At 38.6% G+C, this 21,463-nt stretch overlaps 1 protein-coding gene across 1 annotated transcript in view; it reads right to left on the minus strand.

Annotated features, from left to right (window-relative positions):
• CNTNAP5 (contactin associated protein-like 5) overlaps positions 1-21,463 on the minus strand; it is a 951,880-nt gene that overhangs the window by 707,053 nt on the left and 223,364 nt on the right. Inside the window, exon 3 of the mRNA XM_011983413.1 lies at positions 16,772-16,965. Coding sequence (XP_011838803.1) covers positions 16,772-16,965 — 194 coding nt within the window. The remainder of the gene's footprint in view (positions 1-16,771; positions 16,966-21,463) is intronic.

Genomic DNA, 21,463 nt, shown 5'->3' on the forward strand with positions numbered 1-21,463 from the left:
TTATCTCTTAAGAGGCTGTTAAAATGACATATTAAAAGGGAATAATTATTTGGTAAATAGAGTCATTTTTCAAAATTATTTAAGATGTGATAATTGCACTCCATTTGTGTCTGCGTGTCTATAAGTATGACATGTATTATATCTAACTACACTCAGGGCTGTAGGGAAGGGATTCCACATTATAAGTATGACATGTATTATATCTAACTAGAGTCAGAGCTGTAGGGAAGGGATTCCACATATTTTGCATTGGATGGTATTTTAATGTCAGTGCATAGCTCTTACTCTGAGAATGAACGAATGTTTCCCTTTAAAGCTAAAAATGTACCTCTCTCATCCAAAACCTTTTGTTTTATGACACATATTAAGCTATGCTGGTTAAAAGTATTACTGGATATTGATACATGCATTTAAAATTATTTGAGATTGTTTACTGTCAAATTTCCACTGATACATACATGCCCTATTGTAGGAAGGCATGTGAATCACAGAAGGCAGTCATTATAAAATCTTCTTTGCCAAAATGTTTTTTGTCCAGTGGATTCTTTTTAAGTGAGGCATAGGATAGCACAGTCACAAATGCCTATCTCCCTAGAGGATTGCAAATCCACTAGAGAACCACTTTATTCCCTTACCATAGTGTACATCTGGCCGCAATCTGAACTTATACTTTTTTAAACATGCAGTATTGTTTCCCAGTCTTCAAACAATGAAGGGTGAGAGAATGTACTGTATGTCTGAGACATCCAGTGGGGCCACTGCAATGTCATCATGCATTTGTCCAGCTCTTTTACCCAAATGCAACCTCATAACCCATCTATACAACATATTCGCAATCTTCCAAATTGGGTATAATGAGTCCTCTTTCCTCAGCAGTGTCATCAATCCAACAGTTACTGTTTTGAAATGCCTGTCAGATCATCTTTGGTCATGTACAAAGAGCATATTCTAGGGGCCTTATTATGTGGCTAATCTTTGAAAACTGTTTGCTGGGAACAAATTAATGAGATACTGCACCCTCTTCTTTCCCCTGACGACTCTAGGCTGCCTTCTCCAAGTTAATTCATCCATCGCCCATACCCCAGAACTGTAGCCACCCCACAGAGGCATCACACAATCTGTATTGCTGTGAGTATTTGTGTCATGCCGGGGCATTTGCATGGGTCATTTTCTCACTTGGGGGCTAACATTTAGCTATTCCTATAAATATTGTTGCTATATGAGGACAGCTTTAATGAGCGACGGGCAAAAGATAATCCCCAGCAAATGCATCAATTGCATGGCTTTCAAGTCAAATTTATAATGATGGAAAAGTAATTTTAGAAAACATTTCGGTTTGATCACTGTGGAATGAGAGAGCCAGGGCAAATAGTCAACAAATTACTATCGAACGTTTACTCCACACAAGACGAAGTAGAGAGATGAAGATAAACATCAGACCAGACTTTGTTTTCCAAAATCACTCTATCCAGTTTCTTGGACAAGACTAACTCGCATGGAGCAACGTGTTGTGGGGGATTATAACCAAAACTAGAGAAGAATTGATCCGAGTCCAAAGAGATGACCCAGGAAGGAGAAAGGGAGCGCAGATGTACAAAGGATTACTTTTACTTGAAGTAATTGAATCAGGAGAGGTGTTGTAGACCTGGGAGTAGAGCTGAACTGGATCTTGAAAGATGAGAAAGAATTTAAAGAAGGTGGAGACATATGTGTCAAGACAGTATGGGGAATTTGAAGGAGAATTCCAGGTGAAGATGGTAGTATGAACAAAGGCTTAATGATACAGAAGTTTGGCAATGCATAACCAGTCATGGACATATTGAACCAGCAGTGGCATTGTGCTAGGTGCCCTGGAGGAATACAAATTATTGTGTGCAAGCTGCTGTGTTCAGTGCATAGTGGCCACACCCCAGCAGAGGAGCTCAGATTTAAGCATGGAGTAATACCAGAGGTCGCAAAATAATGAATATTTAAAGAGTACTGTTTTCCTAGGGTTGCCATAACAAATTACCACAAACTGGTGGATTTGTAAAAGAAAATTATTCTTTCATATTTCTGCAGGCCAGAAGTCCAGAAGCATAATTCCAACAGGGACACATGATCTCTGATAATTCCAACAGGGACACGTGATCTCTGAAAGCCCCAGGGAAGAAGCCTTCCTTTTCTTCTCCTAGCTTCTAGAAACTCCTGGTAGTCTTTGGGACTGCATGGTTCGTATATGCATTACTCTAGTATCTGCTTTTTTCTTTAAATGACCTGTCTTAGGTGTCCTCTCTGCTTTTGATAAAGATATCAGTCATTAGATTTATCCGGCCCTAATTTCAGGATGATTTCCCCTTCATATCCTTAACTACTAAATCAGCAAAGACCTTATTTCCACATAAGATCACATCCTGGGGTCCCAGGTGCACAGGAACTTTGTGGGAGCACTCTTCAACTTACTACCTCAAGTCTATTTGTGCACAAGTTTAAAATTGACCCAAAGAAGTGAGTTTAATCTTGTAGCCCTTACATACACTTCCATAGAATAGAAGAGTGACTTTCTTCCTCTGAAACTTAGTAAAACTAAGTACATCCTTCTTTTAGTTTGCTAATCCATATTCTATTGGGCATCTTTTCTCTAAATAAACTCATTTTGCTTTTAATAAAAATCGATAGAGGCAGGTAAGCTCCTTCCTTGATTATTTTCACGAGCCAGCTATAGGAACTTCCTTAGCAGCTAGGATTTCTACAGCACCGCCTCATTGTACACTCTAATTTCCTGTATGTTCCTGAAGATGGTGAACTTATAAAACCATTGGAGACTCACAATCAAAGTTTTATCTATTGATAGGCATTTTTCATGCTTAAACTTAAAACTTAAAAAAAATGCTGGCCCTCTCCTGAATTTACACTGGTGTAAGGATCATGTAAAGCAACTAATACTATGATCCAGCTTCTTGTCACACATACTTCAAAGGTATGGCATATTCTTAGTTTGCTTTATTTCTGAGTTAAGTTTAAGTTGCTCACTCTGAATTGATGGCAGCTGGAAAGACATTGACAATATAATATATTATCCAAATGAAGGCATTTTTTTTTATATTGACAAGTGGCTCAATCAATAATTACACTAGAACAACAGATGTAAGCAAGGTACTATATTTTCCTGAGCAAATCTATAAGATACATCAGCCAACATATCTATCAAGTCTTATATCTTAGGCCCCCAGCACAAGTCCTGTGTTTCAGCCAAAGAGATGTCATTTCTGTTATTTTCTACACAGTTAAAAGATGTTATATGTATTTTTTTCTCAAACAATCTTGGGACTTGTCACAATATCCACCTAGGTAATGTTTCTTGAAAACGACATAGCATTTAATTATTCAAAGCCAGCATTTATTGAGTACCTACTATGTGCCTGGGCGTGGTACATGTAACTGGATAAGATACAGCCTTGGAGACTCAGAGAGATTAAGTGTCTACGAAAATGCACACAATAATAAGGGACAGGGACAGGAATGGGGCATGGATTCCTTACTTCAGATCCTGTGATAATTGTACTTGGTACCCCTCTTAAAAGATTTTTTAAGTCTACCCAAATAGGGATGATTCTGAACTTAGTGCCTTAAAGACTCCCACATCTTTCTTGATCCCTTATTCCCATCGCTTTTATTTATGATTTTAAAAAAATTTATTATTTTATTTTATTTTTTGAGACAAAGTCTCACTCTATTGCCCAGGCTGGAGTGCAGTGGCGCGATCTCAGCTAATTGCAGCCTCTGTCCTGTCCCCGGTTCAAGCGATTCTCCTGCTTCAGCTTCCTGAGTAGCTGGGACTACAGGCGCATGCCACCATGCCCGGCTAATTTTTTGTATTTTTAGTAGAGATGGGGTTTCACTATGTTTGCCAGGATTGTCTCGATCTCCTGACTTCATGATCCGCCTGCCTCATCCTCCCAAAGTGCTGGGATTACAGGAGTGAGCCACTGCTCCTGGCCTAAAAATTTTATTTTTTAATTGAGATGGGGTCTCATCACGTCGCACAGGTTGGTTGTAAACTCCTGGGCTTAAGCAATCCTTCTGCCTCAGCCTTCAGAGTAGCTGAGATTATAGGTGCATGCCACCACACCTGGCTGCGTACTCCTATTCTCTTCTAGTTACAAAATCTGTTACTTTCCTGACATCTCCTTGCTAACCTACATTCTTTCTTTAGGACTTTCTCCCACAGCTTTGTACAAACTCTGCTGCTATTTGAGCGTTCACGTAACAATATGTTTGCTTATATGGGAACCCTTGTTAGATAATATCTTATCTAGCGGAAGGAGGTTAAGGAATCTATGTCTGCGGTAGAACAAGTTGCAAAACAACTGCCTACTTCTGCAAATCAGACAAAAGTCAGTATTCTGACTCGTCCACTTTGAATGGCTAGGCAGCACATTCTGAAATGAATATACAATGGCTCTGCTATTACTAGTGCTGTAAGAAGAGACGTTGACAAATGGTTCCTGAGATCCTGGGCCTCCATCACGTTACTCCACACAGCATCCCATCATCAACCAAGTCCCCAGCTTTTCTTTTAAAGCCGTGCTCAAATGATTTTCCTGGGAACTGACTTTACACAAAATGCCAGTGGCTTAAAATCTGGTCATTGTTACATTTCTGGCTCTCCCGGTGGTTTACCTTGTATCCAGATCCACTTACATTTTTCTGTCATGTTACTTAGTAACCCGTGTCCACCCACAAGCATGGCAGATGCTTCATCCATCCTGGGAGCATGTTTAGCAGCATCACCCAACAGGAGAAAGGCTGGACGTGCTGTGCAGAAGCCACAAAAGGGAGGCTAGCCCTCTTACCAGCAGAAGCAACAGACACTGGCATGCCATGACCTCTGGAATTTGCAAATGCCTCAGGACTAAGAAAATACATCTGGGAGCAGGAGCAGGGATATTTTGAAGATACATTTACATTTGAGGGAAGAAATGTGTCTTTTGGGATTCTGATAAAGTCTTGGTCAGCATTCAAGTTTTCTTTAGATAAGGATTTAAATATTGCTAACTTGAGTACTTTTTATATGTCAGGGACATTGGGAGTCTGTGTAGATTGCCTCAGTGAATTCTTATACCACTCTAATGTAGGTTTTATCAAAATTTTCCAGATGTGAATTCTAAGGCTTAGGACATAAAATGCTGCCCAGGGTGATATCATTAGTAAGTAGCAGGGATTCAAACTCAGATTTGCCTAAATCCAAAGTTCATGCTCCAAATCCGTTCATAAAGGAGAATTTTATTAAATACACTTGAATTAAAAGAGACTCAAATGAAACAGTATAATCCTGATCTAGTTTGAATTAAAAATCCTCCTTCCCCATCATCTTCTTATCTAAATCCATGGAGTGCAGTTACAGGTTGCTGCCAGCACTGAATCTACTGTTGAATAAACAAAGGTACTTGTAAGTGGAAAAAAAAAAATGATTTGGAGTCTCCTATCCTGATTAGTATCCAGTCCACCAACCACTCTGATAAGTAGTGCCCAGTTATTTCTAAAATACATTATTTTCTTTGGCTTCTTTGTTCTTGTTTAAATAAGGAAATCACACAAGTCATTGAACCACAGAACAATATTCTCAACGAATCCTTAATATATCCATTTATCTGAAGTCCTGCTGATTAGAGAAAGCAAAGAATTATAATTGTCTCGAAGAATTGCAATTGTTACTTTTTACAGTAAAGCAGGTGGCATACCTGCCAAGGAGGTAGTGGAACAAAAATCTTCTAAATCTTCTATTTACTACCAGAAAGGTAAAAAGTTTGAAGAATCAAAATTTATAGGCAAGAAGAAATCAAGATGAAACAAGATGAGAATTAAAGATATGTATGTATCGTACATATATTTACACCACACATATATTTATTTAAACATATTTAAATATATATATATAAAAGTATATATGGTAATACCTTAGCATCTTTTACAGGTTCTTGGAAACTGAGTCTTTAAACAAAACAATGTACAATGAGTCCTCGAATAACATTGTTTTCTTCAATATCTTTTCATTATAACATTAATGAGAAAAAAATTGATTTTGTTACCCATGATTTTGCTCAAAGTCACAGTTTCCAGGAACCCATGGGTTACGTTAAGTGAGAACTTACTGTATTTAAATCTACAAATATAAATACATATAATTTGAGTCTATAAGTACATACATATTTGCTGTACTATTATATATGTGTATATGTACACTATAGATGTAGATGTTTAAAGTATCAACTTTAGCTTAAATAATATCGCCTTCTACAAACATCAGTCTTTATTCACATCTTTACATTTACATTTAAATAAGTCCATGTGTATGGTTTCAATTTCCAAAAACAAATGGGTTTATGAGATATTCTTATGATTTTGGAAGCTTTAATACTTCAAATTTTTTTGTAATTATGCAGTTACTTTTGAAGCCTTTTAACAATGTTATAAAAAGAAAGATTTTGCATTTCCTACGTGATAATTTGACTTTCTATTACACAAAATTGACAAAGCTATTCATTGAGTTGTCACTTAATTGTTTCAGAAATTATTCAATAAATGACAAATGTATTTCAAGAAGAGAACTCAAACACCTTACTTGGAATGAGGGGGGAGTGTATGAAGGAATCATTAGTAACAGATTAGCGTCCCCTCCAAAGAAAAAGAAACACGACTCAAGGGCTTTTTAAGATGCCACCTCTCTCCAGATACGTCTCAGAAAAAAGATGGCCTGGACTCTGCCGGGCAGGCTGGTCAGTCAACACCCATGAATTAGGGACATCAAGTCACCTATGCACACCTATGCCAGCAGTGCAGCTTTGGTATATCTGGGTATGAGGGACGCAGGAGCAGCAAGCTTGATGTGAGAGGACTTAGGAATAGGCCTGTAAGCAAAGCTTGTCTGGCAAGCACAGGATCTTCCCTTAAATTATGTGTTTATTAAGGGGTTTGGGATGCCCCTCCCAAGCTGGGGCTTGGTTCTTCTTTAATACACATGCATACATTCTTAAATTCTCACGTATTTATAGCCCTCACATATAAACACAGTGTCTGAAACACAACATAAGCGTTTGCAAAAATATGCACTAGATAGGGAAGGCCTGGAGGATGCCCAGGCATGAAAGTGTCCACTCCTCAGAGGAACGTGGCTTTGGGTCACTGTCGTTTGCACCTGCACTGCATTTTCCTTTCTCTCATCTACATGCAGAGTGCCTCATATTCAAGGGAGGTGCCGCACTCAGTTAGCTGAGCTGTTCACATGTAGCGGACTAGCTTGCTCGTGCTTACCTGCTGCGTCTTCTGTTCATCAGTTCTGTCTACTCTGTTTTGCAGTCCATTCGTGGAACTCTAGCTCTCAATTATCGTTTCACAAATACAGACAGGTAAGACAAAAATGTGGCTGAATCATTGCAAAATCAAAATAGTGTCTGGGAGAAAAAAAAAACCATAGCACTTCTTCTACTGACAAGTCAGAAACTTCATGCACTCATCTATGTGCCCATCTGTGCATATTCCTCCATTGTGTACCTGTCCATGCATTCTTCTTAGTTCTGACAGAAAATTTCCACATTCTACTCTCGAATCCTCCTTAATTTAGTACCTACAGAATGTGCCAAACAGATGCTTGATACCCTAAATTACAGTCAGATAAGACAGGATGTTAGGGCTCCATGATTCTTTGGGGAGATTTTTGCAAGTACACCTTCCTGCCTACAAAAGGGGGAAAAAAGCACCCACAGCGTTCAAGTTGAAATAACTCCAGCCCAATTTTTATGACTCCTTCTCTGTACTTCGAATACTTCTCTGTACTTCCAATACTCCCTTCCTACAAAGGGAAAAAAAAAATCACCCACAACATTCAAGTTGAAATAACTCCAGCCCAATTTTTATGAGTCCTTGTCTGTACTTTCAACACTTAGGGTAGGGGGTGGGGGAAACACTGTTTCTTTTACCTATGAGCTCCTGAATTAACTTCCGAAAAATTCTTGAGTCACTAAATTAGAGAATTATTTTCAAGGCAAGTCTAGGGTGTTAGACAAACTTAGGGCCATGATTCAGCTTCTCTCTCTGATTCCAAGAGCAGTCACAGCAGCAGAAGTGCTCTTTGGTTACAAGGCAGTAGGAAACCTGCCTCTCAAATGAACAGTTGCAATTGGTCAGAGACGTGTAACACAAGAGCAACTCCTGCTCACACTTAACGTTGTTTCCACTCTCTACTTTTATTAGCCTCAGAGGATCAGTGACCAAAATTAATTACCTTTATTTGCAATTAACATTAAGGCCCATGAAACTGGAAACTATACTTCAGAATAGTAGAAACTTACGGTTACTATGTTATGCTTTTCTTCTTAATGTCGATTGTTGTCATTGCAATAATAAATTCAATGAAGCCTGCTTCTTTTTTTCAACTTCAAAAAATAAAAATACTTGAGAGCTTCTTGGCTTTGTTGATGTCCCTGCCAGGCCTGGAATATTTCCATTTGGCTAGAGCCAGCTAGACACCTGGGGCCTTGAAATTTGACCTAGAGTTCTTTTCTTTAGGCATCAGTAACTCCCCCAGGCTCCTCCTCCAGCTCCTCTGTAGGCTGCCAGGACTCTGTGCGAATTGTCCTTAATGAGCCTGCTTGGGTAAACTGTCTTCACCTGTAACCACAAGATCTTATTGTTTCCACTGAATATTTAGTTTATTAAGTGAGAGAAAGACTGACTTATTGTTTGCTTTTCCTTTTGTATACAAAGGTCAAAAGAAAGCAAATCCTGAGAGCCAGTGTCCTCTGGGTCTCTCCCCCAGGTGCATCACATACACCTGCCTTTCATAGCAATGACATCCCTCATTGTTGATAATGCTGTGTAAAGATCCTTGTGTGGTTCAGTCCATTTAAAATTTACACGCTGTTGCTCAAAGTGAGGTCCTCAACCAGAAGCACCAGCAGCACCTGAGATTTCATTATAAAAGCCAATTCTCAGTCCCACCCTAGGCCTACTGCATACTTTCTGTAGGCAGAGCCGAGCAGGCCTTGCCTTGACAGGTCCTGTGGGACATTTTGATGCATGCTCGTTTTTGAGAATCTCTCCTTTACAGATCATATGAGGTGACTACCCTCATTACATCCACTTTACAGAGGAAAAACTGAGTGCTTTAGGGTTTTAGTCATTTATCATAGTCGCAGAATCCATGTCAGACTTCAAAGGTGAGATAATCTATGCAAGAAAACAACAACAAAGAAACACACAGACACACACACACACACACACACACACACACACACAGAAGAATTCGCCCATGTTAGCTCAAAATTAAATAAATAAGGATTAGTTTAAAAATCTCTTCCACTCAGTCATTACATCTAGGTAGCATCATTGACTATATTTACATTTAAAAAATCCCAATACTTTGCTGGATGTTAAAGTTGAGATATTAACTCTTGTCAATGAAAAGAGTCAAACTCTGTAAAATATTGTAAGAGGTTGATTCTGAGCCAAATATGAGCGATCACGGCCAATGACACAGCCCTCAGGAGGTCCTGAGAACATGTGCCCGAGGTGGTTGGGGTACAGCTTGGCTTTATATATTCTAGGAAGGCATGAGACATCAATCAAATACATTTAAGAAATACATTGGTGTGGTTTATAAAGGAGGGACAACCCAAAGAGGAGGGGGCTTCCAGGTTATAGGTAAATTTAAACACTTTCTGGTTGACGGTTGAGTTTATTTGAAGTCCTAGGATTAATGGAAAGGAATGTTCGGGTTAAGCTAAAGGATTGTGGAGACCAAGTTGTGCAGAGGAAGTTCTCAGATAGCAGACTTCAGAGAGTGCAGGTTGTAAAATGTTTCTTAGACTTAAAAGGGTGCCTGGCTCTTAGTTGATTATAACCTGGATCTGGGAGGGAAGGAAGGAAAACAAAGGGGAAAGGGGATTCCTATAGAATGTGGATTTTCCCCACAAGAGACTATAGAGTAATTTCAAGGTATGGCAAGGAAATATATTTTGGGGTAAAACATTTTGATTTTCTTCCTTGTTATGTCAGAGTCAGATTGGAAAGTAGGTCATGATATACAGGGTCGAATATAACCCATCTGAGGAGAACTGATGCTTTGCAGGGCATGACTCCCCAGACCCCTTTGGTAGGAATTTGGGCAAGATAGAAAATCAGAGCTTAGGTTTTGGAGACACTCACTTTAGATTAAGAGGAATCGCAGTGAGGACTAACAGGTTTATACATATTGAAAATACAATTATAAGTTGGGATTGCTGGGAATCATTAAGCACCCTAACAATAAGATTAATTTAATAGCAGCGGATTTAGGAGAATTAATTTTAAGCTGATCATCCTCCTTATTTTGATATCAGCTGTTGGATCCTATCCCACTACACATGCAACCAGTTTGTAGGGGACTGCAAACATCTGGTCTCCCCTAGAAAGTGTCCGTATGAATATTAATCCTGAAGACTACACATTGACTCCCTATCTATGTGATGTGTTTAAATGACACATGTGTAAATGTGTGAGTGCATTTACTCCTTAAAGAGGTTAGACCCCATGTTGGGAAATCCTCTGAAACATTTCAGCAAATTCTAGTGTTAAGAAGAGAAAACAGATGGTCATCAGTGAGGAACTTTCAAGGGCTAAATGTGGAGCCAGAGGGCTGGAGGGAGCTTGCTGAAGCTGGAGTAAAGTCCAGCTGTTGCTTTCACAACGCTGATTGGCCAGTTGTTCCCTGTTTCCTTTTCTGCAGAGCTCTATCCAGTGACAAGATCATCTAAAATCAGCAAAAGAGCTAAGGACAGAACCACTGGGACAATTCAAGGGGAATTATGAGCTTTGAGATCCTTTAGTCGACTATTCTAAGCCAGCTTCATAGTGAAGCCCAGGCTTTATCTCCATGCATTTCGCATTTCAACCCACAGGGTAAGCCAAGAACCAGTGTCTGAGCAAGGAAATGTGGAGGAATGGATGCAATGGGCCTGGAAGATTCTAGATATATCCCTGCCCTGGGTAGGGAGAAAGACCTGCTACAGAGATGTTAAGGGACATTTTCAAGGTCATTCAAGCAACCAGTGGTGCAGCATAATCAGATCGTAATCAAAAGCCTCTGCATTTCCCTGTATACCTGATTTCTGTTAGTCTGTGACATTGTAATAACTTGCTTCTGCATTGGTGGTCTCCATTAAATCAGCAGCGAGATTCTGGGCATGCTAAGTTCTTAATTGAGCTTTTAATAATTGCCACAACTGAAATTAATATCTATATTAAAAGCTTATTAGTATATGTGCATGACAGAACAAAGGAGAGAACTATTTAAAAAATCCTGACAAACACATCTGAGAACATGTTCCTACATGTAGTCTTTATTATTTAACAAAAAATTAAAACAGAGAAGTGTTAACAAACTTTGTTACAATGGCTAATAAACAATAATGTATTAGCTTAAAAAGATATGAGGGTACTCTTAGTCTACAGTTTCTATCCATTCTCTCTCTTCAAATTCATTTTCTATCACTAACCAGGTATATGCTGTATCTAATTTATTAATTCTTTGTGTCCTTAATACATCTTCCTTTAAGATTTTGCTTATAGTATTTCTCCTGCTGTAAATGCACCTCACTTTCACCATTTTCTCTTCTCAATTTTTCTACGTTTATTGAATTTTTGTTAGACATACAGTACTCTGTAGGTGCTGACAAGCCAATATAACTTAAACATGCTCTCTTCTGGTTCAAGTAGTCTAAGCCCCTCACATTCATACATTGCCAGGAACACCCTCTCTGAAAAGCTTCGTGCATGTGAACTGCTGCCTTGGTACGATATACACATATACTGTCTTACATGCCATTGATTTGTCTCCCTAATGGTTCTGCACACCCAGAGATGGGAAAAACCATAGCTTAGGCCCCTTTGTAAGCCTAGCACCTTGCACAGTGCTTGGCGTATAATGAGAGCTTAAAAGATATATGTTGATGGTGATGAGATTCTCACTCTCAAATTGTTTTCTGAAATCGGTAGACTTAAAATACTATATCAAACAGTGATCAATACTCAGGATGTTCTAGGCCAAACTGGTAGAATAAATGTGTATAAATCATGAAGATCAGAGAGCATGTCCCAGAGAATTTGGAAGTCAGTCAAGGATGAAATTGGGGAACTGAGGACCAAACTGTATAATCCATTGCTTGAATTGACCTCTGTGTGAGAGGTTACCTGTAAACTGCCAGGTAACAAATGCAAGTCCTTCATGTTAAGGCAGATTCGAGAAAGTTACAGGAAATCACAGACCATCAGAGTGCACAGGCCTTTTCAAAAGCGTCTATAATAAAGGACTATATGACTGTCTGTTTGGGGAGAGGCAACATAATTTTAATAAGAGAAAAACTGCGAGTTGAATATTAATAAAATATAGAATATTCACAGGAGATGACAGGGTAGAGAAGGGGCTTCACATCAGCTGTGTGATGAATAGCTGAGGATGTGGGGACATTGAATTAGGGCAGAAGAGCCTCACTGACAGTATGGGAATTGTGCTTATGAAGGAAAGGGCTCAACATTGTGGTTATTCATGGATATAACACGGACAGTACATGGTTCTTCTGGCATATCTTTCAAAAGGACTGCTGACAGGACCTGGTCTGAGTGGACTTAATTAAAGAGGTTCCTTTGTTCCAAACAAGTTTACCCACTTTACCAAGCATTGGCTCACACTGCTGCCCAGCGTTGGAATTTTAATATTTGTAATGATTCAGCATGTCTACACACCAGTCAGGAAGAGGTTTTGGAGCTGCTAAGATTCTGAACATTGTTGCTGGATTTGTCCCTGACACACCTTCATGCCTGGTTATTTAGTGAAGCGAGAACTCTAGCTTGTGCATAAATCATGATGCATCACTAAGTGGCTGTTTGGTGGCCTCATTCATGAGCATTCCATTCAGTGCCAGATCAGAAACTCTCCAAATTGGATTTTTAGGGCATGAAAAATTGCTACTGTACATTGCAAAGGTATCCTTTTAGGATTATTTTTCTGAAGCGAACCTTGTGAAATGTAATAAATCTCTTCAGTACTGGTGGATGGATTGTCCCATGCACAGTATGTGCTATGTATTGTTTGGTAAATCAGTTTTAAAGAGCACTACAAACTATATATTATCTAAAATTTTAGGATTCACAGAAGACCCAGTAAAAGTAAGCATTCAAGAGATTCTCTGCTTCATTGGCCAGGTGTGGTGGCTCAAGCCTGTAAACCTGAGGTCATGGCGGGAGGATCACCTGGTCCTAGGAGTTGGAGACCAGCCCAGGCAACAAAGTGAGAACCCATCTCTAAAAAAAGAGTTTTAAAAATTTCAAAAGAATTAGCCGGATGTGGTGGTGCATGCCTGTAGTCCCAGCTACTTTGAAGGCTGAAGTAGAAGGATCACTTGAGCCCAGCACATCAAAACTACAGTCAGCTATGATAGTGCCACTACACTCCAGCCTGGGTGACAGAGTAAGACCCTGTCTCCAAATATATATATATATACACACACACACACACACACATGCATACACACACACACATATATATATGTGTGAATATATATACATATTCTCTATTTTCTTGATGTACCACCTTTAAGCCAGTACTTGATGTTTTAGGCATTGACTTTTTCTGAAAAGTGAAACAAAACAATTTAGACAGTTTTGCAAAACCTTTTGTTTGACTATGGTTCTTGTCTTAGTTATAAGGCTTAATTTTGGTGAATTCAGAGTCTGTCTTCTAATTTAAAATTAAAATAAATTAAAAATAAAAAGTAAAAAGCAAAGCTCTCAAGATAATCTCTTTCAACTAGCAGCGTAATTTGATGAAAGTATCAATACATATTAGTTAGTCACAAGGCAAATTTCCCAGATTTCTGTGAAGTGTTTGCAAAACACCCTGAAATTCTAGAGGGTTTTAGAGATTTCAAGCACTATTTACAACATAGACAAATACAAATCGATGTTATTGGTATCTTCACACTTTTATATTTAGCAACATGTGAATTAAACAATAGGGCTTAATATTATTCTTAAAGAGTTGGCTTGACAAAGTTAACATTTGAAGTGAGAAAAGTAAATCAATTTTGTGAAAATCAAAAATAAAAATAAAAAATAAATCAGTGTACCAAAAGAGAAACAGAAACTACAGTTTTGCAATCAACTATATTTAGGAATAAATCTTAGTTGTGAAATATTTGCCACCAGTTTCTGGTTGTGTGAGCTTGGATTGGGCTCTGTGAGCCTCAAGCCTTTTGTTCCTGGAGATGTTAACATTGAATCATCAATTTATAAAATGACAGTTTGATATACGTATAGAATTACATTTGCTTACATATGGTGTGTAATGGGTGTTTAGTAACTGTGAGTTATCCGAGTGTTAAGTAAGAGGACATCTATTTTTCCAGGGTTGAGCCTAGTTACTGTACATGACCTATCATGGTATTCCTGCCTAATGTCACTGTATTTGACTCTTCAAATTGGAAGTTGTAATGCTCCCTCCTCAAATCACTTCTCCTCCCTGTATTTACTTAGTGAAAGGCTGATCCTGAAGCTGCCTGTCTCCCAATGCCCTGCACTCACTGCAAGCATCTCTGGGGAGTTTGTTGCTGGAATTTCCTTCCTCACTGTGCATGGAGGACCCTGCCTTTCCTTCTCTGCTCATCCAGCAACTTTTACCTGCCCTACCGTGTCAAGGCTGTTTGGGATGCAAAGTAGGGTATGGAGAAAGTCTCCTGCCCCCATCCTTCGATTCAGGGAGTCCTAGTAATTCTGCAGTTCTCTTAATAATCATCCCAAAATAAGTTCCTGCCATGTGTCTAGTGATACTAGGCATGGGGCTAAATGGACGTACAAAGAGATCCCTGCCTTTGAGGAGCTTGGAATCATTTAGAAACGCAGGTAAACTGACAAGGGCAAGGAAGTGAAAGAGGCCTTGTGCCCACTGCTCATGAGCCCAGAGGAATTGTCATCCCTTGAAATACATCCCAACCCAGGGCTAAGCTGAAAGTAGGTTATTTGGTTCTAAAGAAAATGAAACTCATGATTAAAAAAAAAAAAATTTAGGCACTGTAACTCAAAGCTACAACTCAATCTAAAAACAACCAGTCCCGATGACAAGTACCAGAGAAAACAAAAAAATCCCACATCGATTTGTCCCTCTAAAGTCAACATAAAAACCTTAAAATTGCTCCTCAAAACAGAAGGTGTGCTTATTTCTTATCTCAAACTAAAAGTCAAACAAAACGAAAACCTGTAGTAATTTACGGGGACCTCACAATTGAGAAAAAATGAAATGGTCCCCAAAAGACAATTTTTTTTTCCTTTTTCAACTTTTATTTTAGGTTCAAGGGGTACATGGGCAGGTTTACTTCATGGGTAAATTGCATGTCCCTGGGGCTTAGTGTACAAATGATTTCATCACCCAGGTTTTGAACACAGTACCAACTAGATAGATTTTGGACTCTTACCCTCCTCCCTACCTCTCCCTTCAAGTAGGCTGTGGTGTCTATTTTCTCTGCTTTGTTTCCATGTATACGCACTGTTCAGACTATTTTTAAAAATGAAGAAAACTTATGCCTTTTATAAATATTATAACCTAACATTACAAGTGACCCAGAATAAAGATGACATTAATGCTATTCTCAGGATTCAGTGTGCCATAACTAATCTTAATCCTCAATTTATAACTGTTTGCAATTACAAACCCAAGTGATGGGTAGGCAATTAACAAATAACAATGAGTATATAACACAGAAGTTGTTTCATTTTTATCAGTGAGATGCGCCCAACATGGGAATGTGAATGTGAAGACAACACTAATGTAAAGTATAAACTGGCATTGATTTAAGAGGAGAGAATCTAAAAAGGAAAGAATATGCTATTAATTTCCAAATCTTCACATTTTACACATATTTGGATTAAAAAATGGTGACTTATTTTCTCAACGAAAAGTAATATAAACTTATAACTTATTTTATTCAGTGCCTGAGGTTCTGAAGCTACCTCCAGGTGACTTTTGCTGTCTGCTTCACCTCCACCTTTTCCTCCATTAATAATTTGCTGACAGCCTTTCACCCACACAGTAAGATCAAGAATGTGGGGTGGGATTGGGGAGAGAAGCTCTGTTCTGTAACTTGTAGCAAACTGTCCTTCACTCTGAAGCTGAAGATTGTTTTCAATGACCGAATAATTCTAAATTTTCTATTTGTTTTGTAGTTTTAGTTTTCAATTATTTGTGAATCTATGATAGAGGCTGCTTAGTGGCTTTAAAGTCAGACCAGACTTTAAAGATTCCCGAGTCACAAGTCACACATTGGGCAACGTTGATCAAATGACATAATTGAGCTAGCTGTGTTGTTACAAAATATGTGAAGTGCCTGGCATATAATAAACTAATAAATACATCAATAAATACTTAGTAAATAAGTATAATCACATTAATAATCATACTTCGTTGGCACATTTATCTGTTTTTTAATTAATTTTTGTAGATGAGGAAAGGGAAGCTCAGTCAGTGAATTCCCCAGTTTACTACAAAAAGGGGAACATACTAAACTATCTTGCAACAGACCTCCCAATTTTCCTAGGAACTGGAGCCATGCTGGGCATGGGCCTTACAAATTGTCTAATTATTTCTAATGGGCACTCAACAGTATTAAACTACCAACAATCTGGATATTGGAAAATGATGGAAATGTACTGTGGTTACCATGAGCACATCTCAGTTTTATTCATTGGAAGGAAAAAGATGTCCTACCCAGATGCTGTCTTCTTGTTTGTACTGTTTCCAGTTGCGCCCTGTGTCACTGAACATCAGGCTGTAACTCGTCACCCAGTCAGAGCTTCCGTATCTTCCCTGCGTGGCCACTGCTGTAATCTCTACTCTGTTTCCCAGGTCCATCTGGAGCCACTGTTGAGCATTGGAATCTGCTGGGGACCAACCGCCAGTTCCTGGAACAGGATCAGAGAGAGAGAGAGAGAGAGAGAGAGAGAGAGAGAGTTGTAGTAATGTCTCACATAGCAACAACTTTCAACTATCAAAGGGAAATGAAACAGTGTTCAACTAAGATGACTCTACCCCCAAATGGGCCCTACTCTTCCCTGTGTCTGTACTTAACCCCCTGGTACTTTCCATTCTCCACCTCCATCAAAATCTCTCTCATTTCAAAAACTGTATCTTCCATGCTTCCATCCCTATTTCCTTAGCCATTATGACTTCTATCTTACAAACTCCTAGTGACATTTGTTTTATTTATTTCTCTTCTTACAACTTCAGCCTTTGATTGCAGATATATATGAACTAGGCTTACATGCTCTCTCTCTCTCTCTAATATAGCGTTCCTTCTTTTCTTCCTTCTCTTCCTCCTTTTAGTGTTCTTTCATTCCCTTCTCTCTCCTCTGTCTCTGAATATTTACTATGAACCTATCATGGGCAAGATATTGTCCTGCAGATACAAAGATAAAAGGACACCAACTATGCCTTTGTATCATTCATTTATTCGGCAGATGTTTGTTGAGCACCAGGAGTATGCTGGGTGCTGAATAGAGAGAGAGATGCTGACAAAAACATATCAAGTGATGTGAAAGAAACTATCACAAGAGGTAAACAGCAGGTACACAGAGCACAGAATGCCTCAGGAGCTGATCAGAGAGGCCTTCTAGAGACAGCCATAGTAGAGGTGATGCATGAGGCAAGTGCAGCCAAATCCCAGGAAAAAAAAAAAAACATGGCAAGTTCCATGGAGATTAGCCAGGGAAAAGGGAGCAACATACACCAAATCTCAGAGGCGTGACAGAGTCTCTAACATTCTTGGATCTTCATGTGATTCAGTATACCTAAACTGCAGGGACATTGTGACACACATACGAAAACTGTTTTGGCCCGAGAATTTTGTATTTCTCACACTTGAGGTTTGCAGAAGATCAATATTAGTTCTCTCTTAGTTGGAAGACTTGTAGTCTAAATTTTCTGTTTTTATTTCACATAGAATAAAAAAGACAACATTCACTTATACTAATCCCAAGTTTCACAAATCTTCTGAAGCCCATGTGGGAGCTACTGCAGACTGTATTATGCCATGGGTAGGGATAGCATAGAAGCAACTCAGGACATCAAGTAGGGAGAGGTAATTGAAGTTTTCGTTTAGAGGAGTTAATCAATAACCTTTTTCTTTCAATCTATGTCATTGAAAATCATTTTTAGCGATGTTTCAGTCTACTTTCTCGCCACCTTGGAAGGAGTCATTTGGACATCTCCTTGGTAACTGAGAGCTTTCCAGAGCCCCAGCTCCTCCTGCAGAGTCTCTCATAGTACAGGGCTGCAATACAGACAAAGTGATAGAGGGCATAAAGTCAATCCTATTCTGTCTTTAAGGATGGAAAAATAGAGGACTTAAAGGCACATCTTACAAATTGTGGTCGATTTTCTTCAGTAAGCAGCTAGCCCTTAGCAGATTTTGTTTGAGAAAAGTTTTGTTTTTTTTCCTTTTTTTTTCTCACCATTCCTGAGAAGAGTCAAATGCAGAAAAGAAGGGGAAGGGAATGTGCTCAGCATCTATTGTGGAATGTGTTTTATTCAGTGTTTTTTATGAATACAGTGGCAGATATGGCAGATAGTTACTAATATCCATTCTGTCTTCCTTCTGTGGTAATAGAATTGTAGTGAGTGCATGGCTTAATGGCAGTTTTCAGCTTTCTGTACTTTTATGGTTATGGCCATGTGGTCAAGTTCTCTCCAATAAGAATGTGAATGGGAATAATTTCTGCCACTTCCAGGCTAGTGTGCTCCTTCTCCACTTGCTTTCCTCTTCCACCACTGATGGATGCAGCCGACGACAAGATCTAGATGATGGCAGAATCACAGTATGGAAAGATCCTGGATCCCTGCATCATCACATGGAGGAAAGCACTTGCCTGCTTGAACACATTCACCTAGTAGATGAATGAGTGCTAAACACCTATTGTGTTTAAGTCAATGTGCATTGGACTCTATTTGACACTGCAGTTTTGGCTACTTGAATAAATATACAATACCCTTTTAAGTAAATAGCATTATCTCCATCATAAAGTTGAGAAAACTGAAATCCAGCAAGTTTAGAAAATTTGGCACCCAGGATTAAAACATAGGGTAAATCCAGCTATTTGCAATTATCCTTCAACAGAAAAAACAAAAACAAAAACAAAACAAAACAAAACAAAACAAAACAAAGCAAACAAAAAAAAAAAACCAGGTTATAAAACTCCAGAAAAATTAGTAAGGAGGAAAATCACTGGAAGTGTGTATTTGAGCAGAGATTCTGAGATGCCAGATCCAGGAGTACATTTTTATCATTCAACTCTGTCTTCCTCAACATATTCACAATTCCCATTCCCCTCTGCCTTTCTCTAGCTTCTCAAAATTGACAGAGAGGCTTATAGAGAGGGAGGTTTTACATTTCAAAAAATCCAAAATTATTCTGAACATATTCTTCATTTCTATTCAACATATTCTTCTGCTGCCCAGTTCATGAGGCTGCAGTCTTTCTCAGTAAAAAAAAAAAAGAAAAGAAAAGAAAAGAAAATGTTGTTGAAATGGTCTTCTCTCAGCAATATTAAAACATGATAGAAAATAAATGTATATGGTGATTTTACCTGTAGTGAATGTATGAGTGATTTTATACTTTTCTGATTTTTGCATATAACATAGCTTCCATTATCAACATGTTATTCTTTTATAAGCTGAGAATTTTATTACTCATATGTGATTTATTGCATAAAGAATATGTAGAGCAATTTGGGAGCTGATAGTTTAATACAGGACTTCTGATGTTTCTGTGACCACCATTATTTTAAAAATGAAAATTCTTAAGCCTTAACTATTTCTCTTTTACCCTCAATAGTTCACAACTAGACTTCCTCATCATGCTTTAAAGCTTTTCCTTCATCTACTCTAATTAGCATATGATAAGAACTTATGTGAAGAATGGAAACAAAGAACTAGAATGACAAGAAATTTTGCCTTGCAAAGAATAAAATAACAAAGGACTGATCAAAACTAAACCAAACCAAGACAAACCACAATAAAAAATAGAGAATGATTTAACATTAAAGTTTCTGCAAATTTGTCTAAAGAAAATCACATCTCCCTTTTTCCCACAATAAAAAAAACTTAACTTATTAATCTTCCTCAAATTAACCAAAATGGAATAGTTGTTGTTAGCATTCATCAACACATCATGTTAAAAATTTTCTGAGCCCAAGAGCTTCAGCCAAAGCTCTTAAAATGGAGAGATGCTATCTGGGTGATAATTGCCGAGGACCCTTTCCTGCTGTTGAAGATGCTCCCCGCATTACAGCTAATAGGGAAGACACCCAGGGTTGCCATGGTTGCTATGGCAAACGTTTTCTTCTTTCTACCAAACAATAAATGTGTTTTCACAAATGATGAGAGTAGCCTGAAGAAACTATTTGTAGTCGCTATAAAAACGCACTGCACCCACACTAGCTCCTTGTTTCTGAATTATTCCTTAAATTGGGGGTATAACGTACACACAAATAAATGCATTTGGCAAGTTGAAGGCGTCAACTAAGGCAATGCTGTCTGTAATTTTGGCTGATGTATCAATGGCTATTAAACACAAAAATTTCTATAAACTCTGCAGTTTAAATTTAAAGGATATTTAACAGAAGTTTACATTTAAAGGGAAAACTTGCATTTAAAGAAAAAATAATCTCACCTTAGAGAACATCTGGAATTGTTCAAATATTTGACAAGCAAAAAATCCAAAATGATTTGGAGGCTATGTCTTAGTTATTTGTAGCATACTCCAAACCTCATACTCTGCAAACTGTATTATCTGACTTTGGAGGAAAAGATGGAATAAAGAGACGCTGGACCAAAAGTTAGGCAATTTGATTCAAGACCCAGCTCATTTCCTGATGTTACACTAGATGAGAAATTCTCAAATGAGTTCCATCATGCAAACAGGATAGTTGTCAGCATTTCCAAGATCATAAACTAGGAAGTAGTAATGCAGGAGCTCCAGACGCAGGAAACCTGGATCCAGCACCCAGGTCTTCCCTGGGCTCTAAGTGGCCTCTCAAGTACACCAACACATCCCTCAGGTCCTTGTCCTCCTGCTTCCTCATAAGAGCAATTCTCACTAGAAACATAATTCACCTTGACATTGTTTCCAGTATCTCAGTTGATTCTCATGGAAATCAGCAGTAGCATTTTTAAAATTTTTTCAAAGCAGTCTCAATGGGCCAAGCAGCTAACCCAGATGTATGGCTAAAGACTGCACTCCAACACAGTCCTTCTAATTTCAAGTCCCTGCCTTAGATTTCAATAGGAACCAACATCTTAAGAAAGCAAGAATAGGCCGGGCGCGGTGGCTCAAGCCTGTAATTCCAGCACTTTGGGAGGCCAAGATGGGCGGATCATGAGGTCAGGAGATCGAGACCATCCTGG

The sequence above is a fragment of the Mandrillus leucophaeus genome, unplaced genomic scaffold (genome assembly GCF_000951045.1).
Source record: "Mandrillus leucophaeus isolate KB7577 unplaced genomic scaffold, Mleu.le_1.0 Scaffold25, whole genome shotgun sequence".
Taxonomy (NCBI): Eukaryota; Metazoa; Chordata; class Mammalia; order Primates; family Cercopithecidae; genus Mandrillus; species Mandrillus leucophaeus.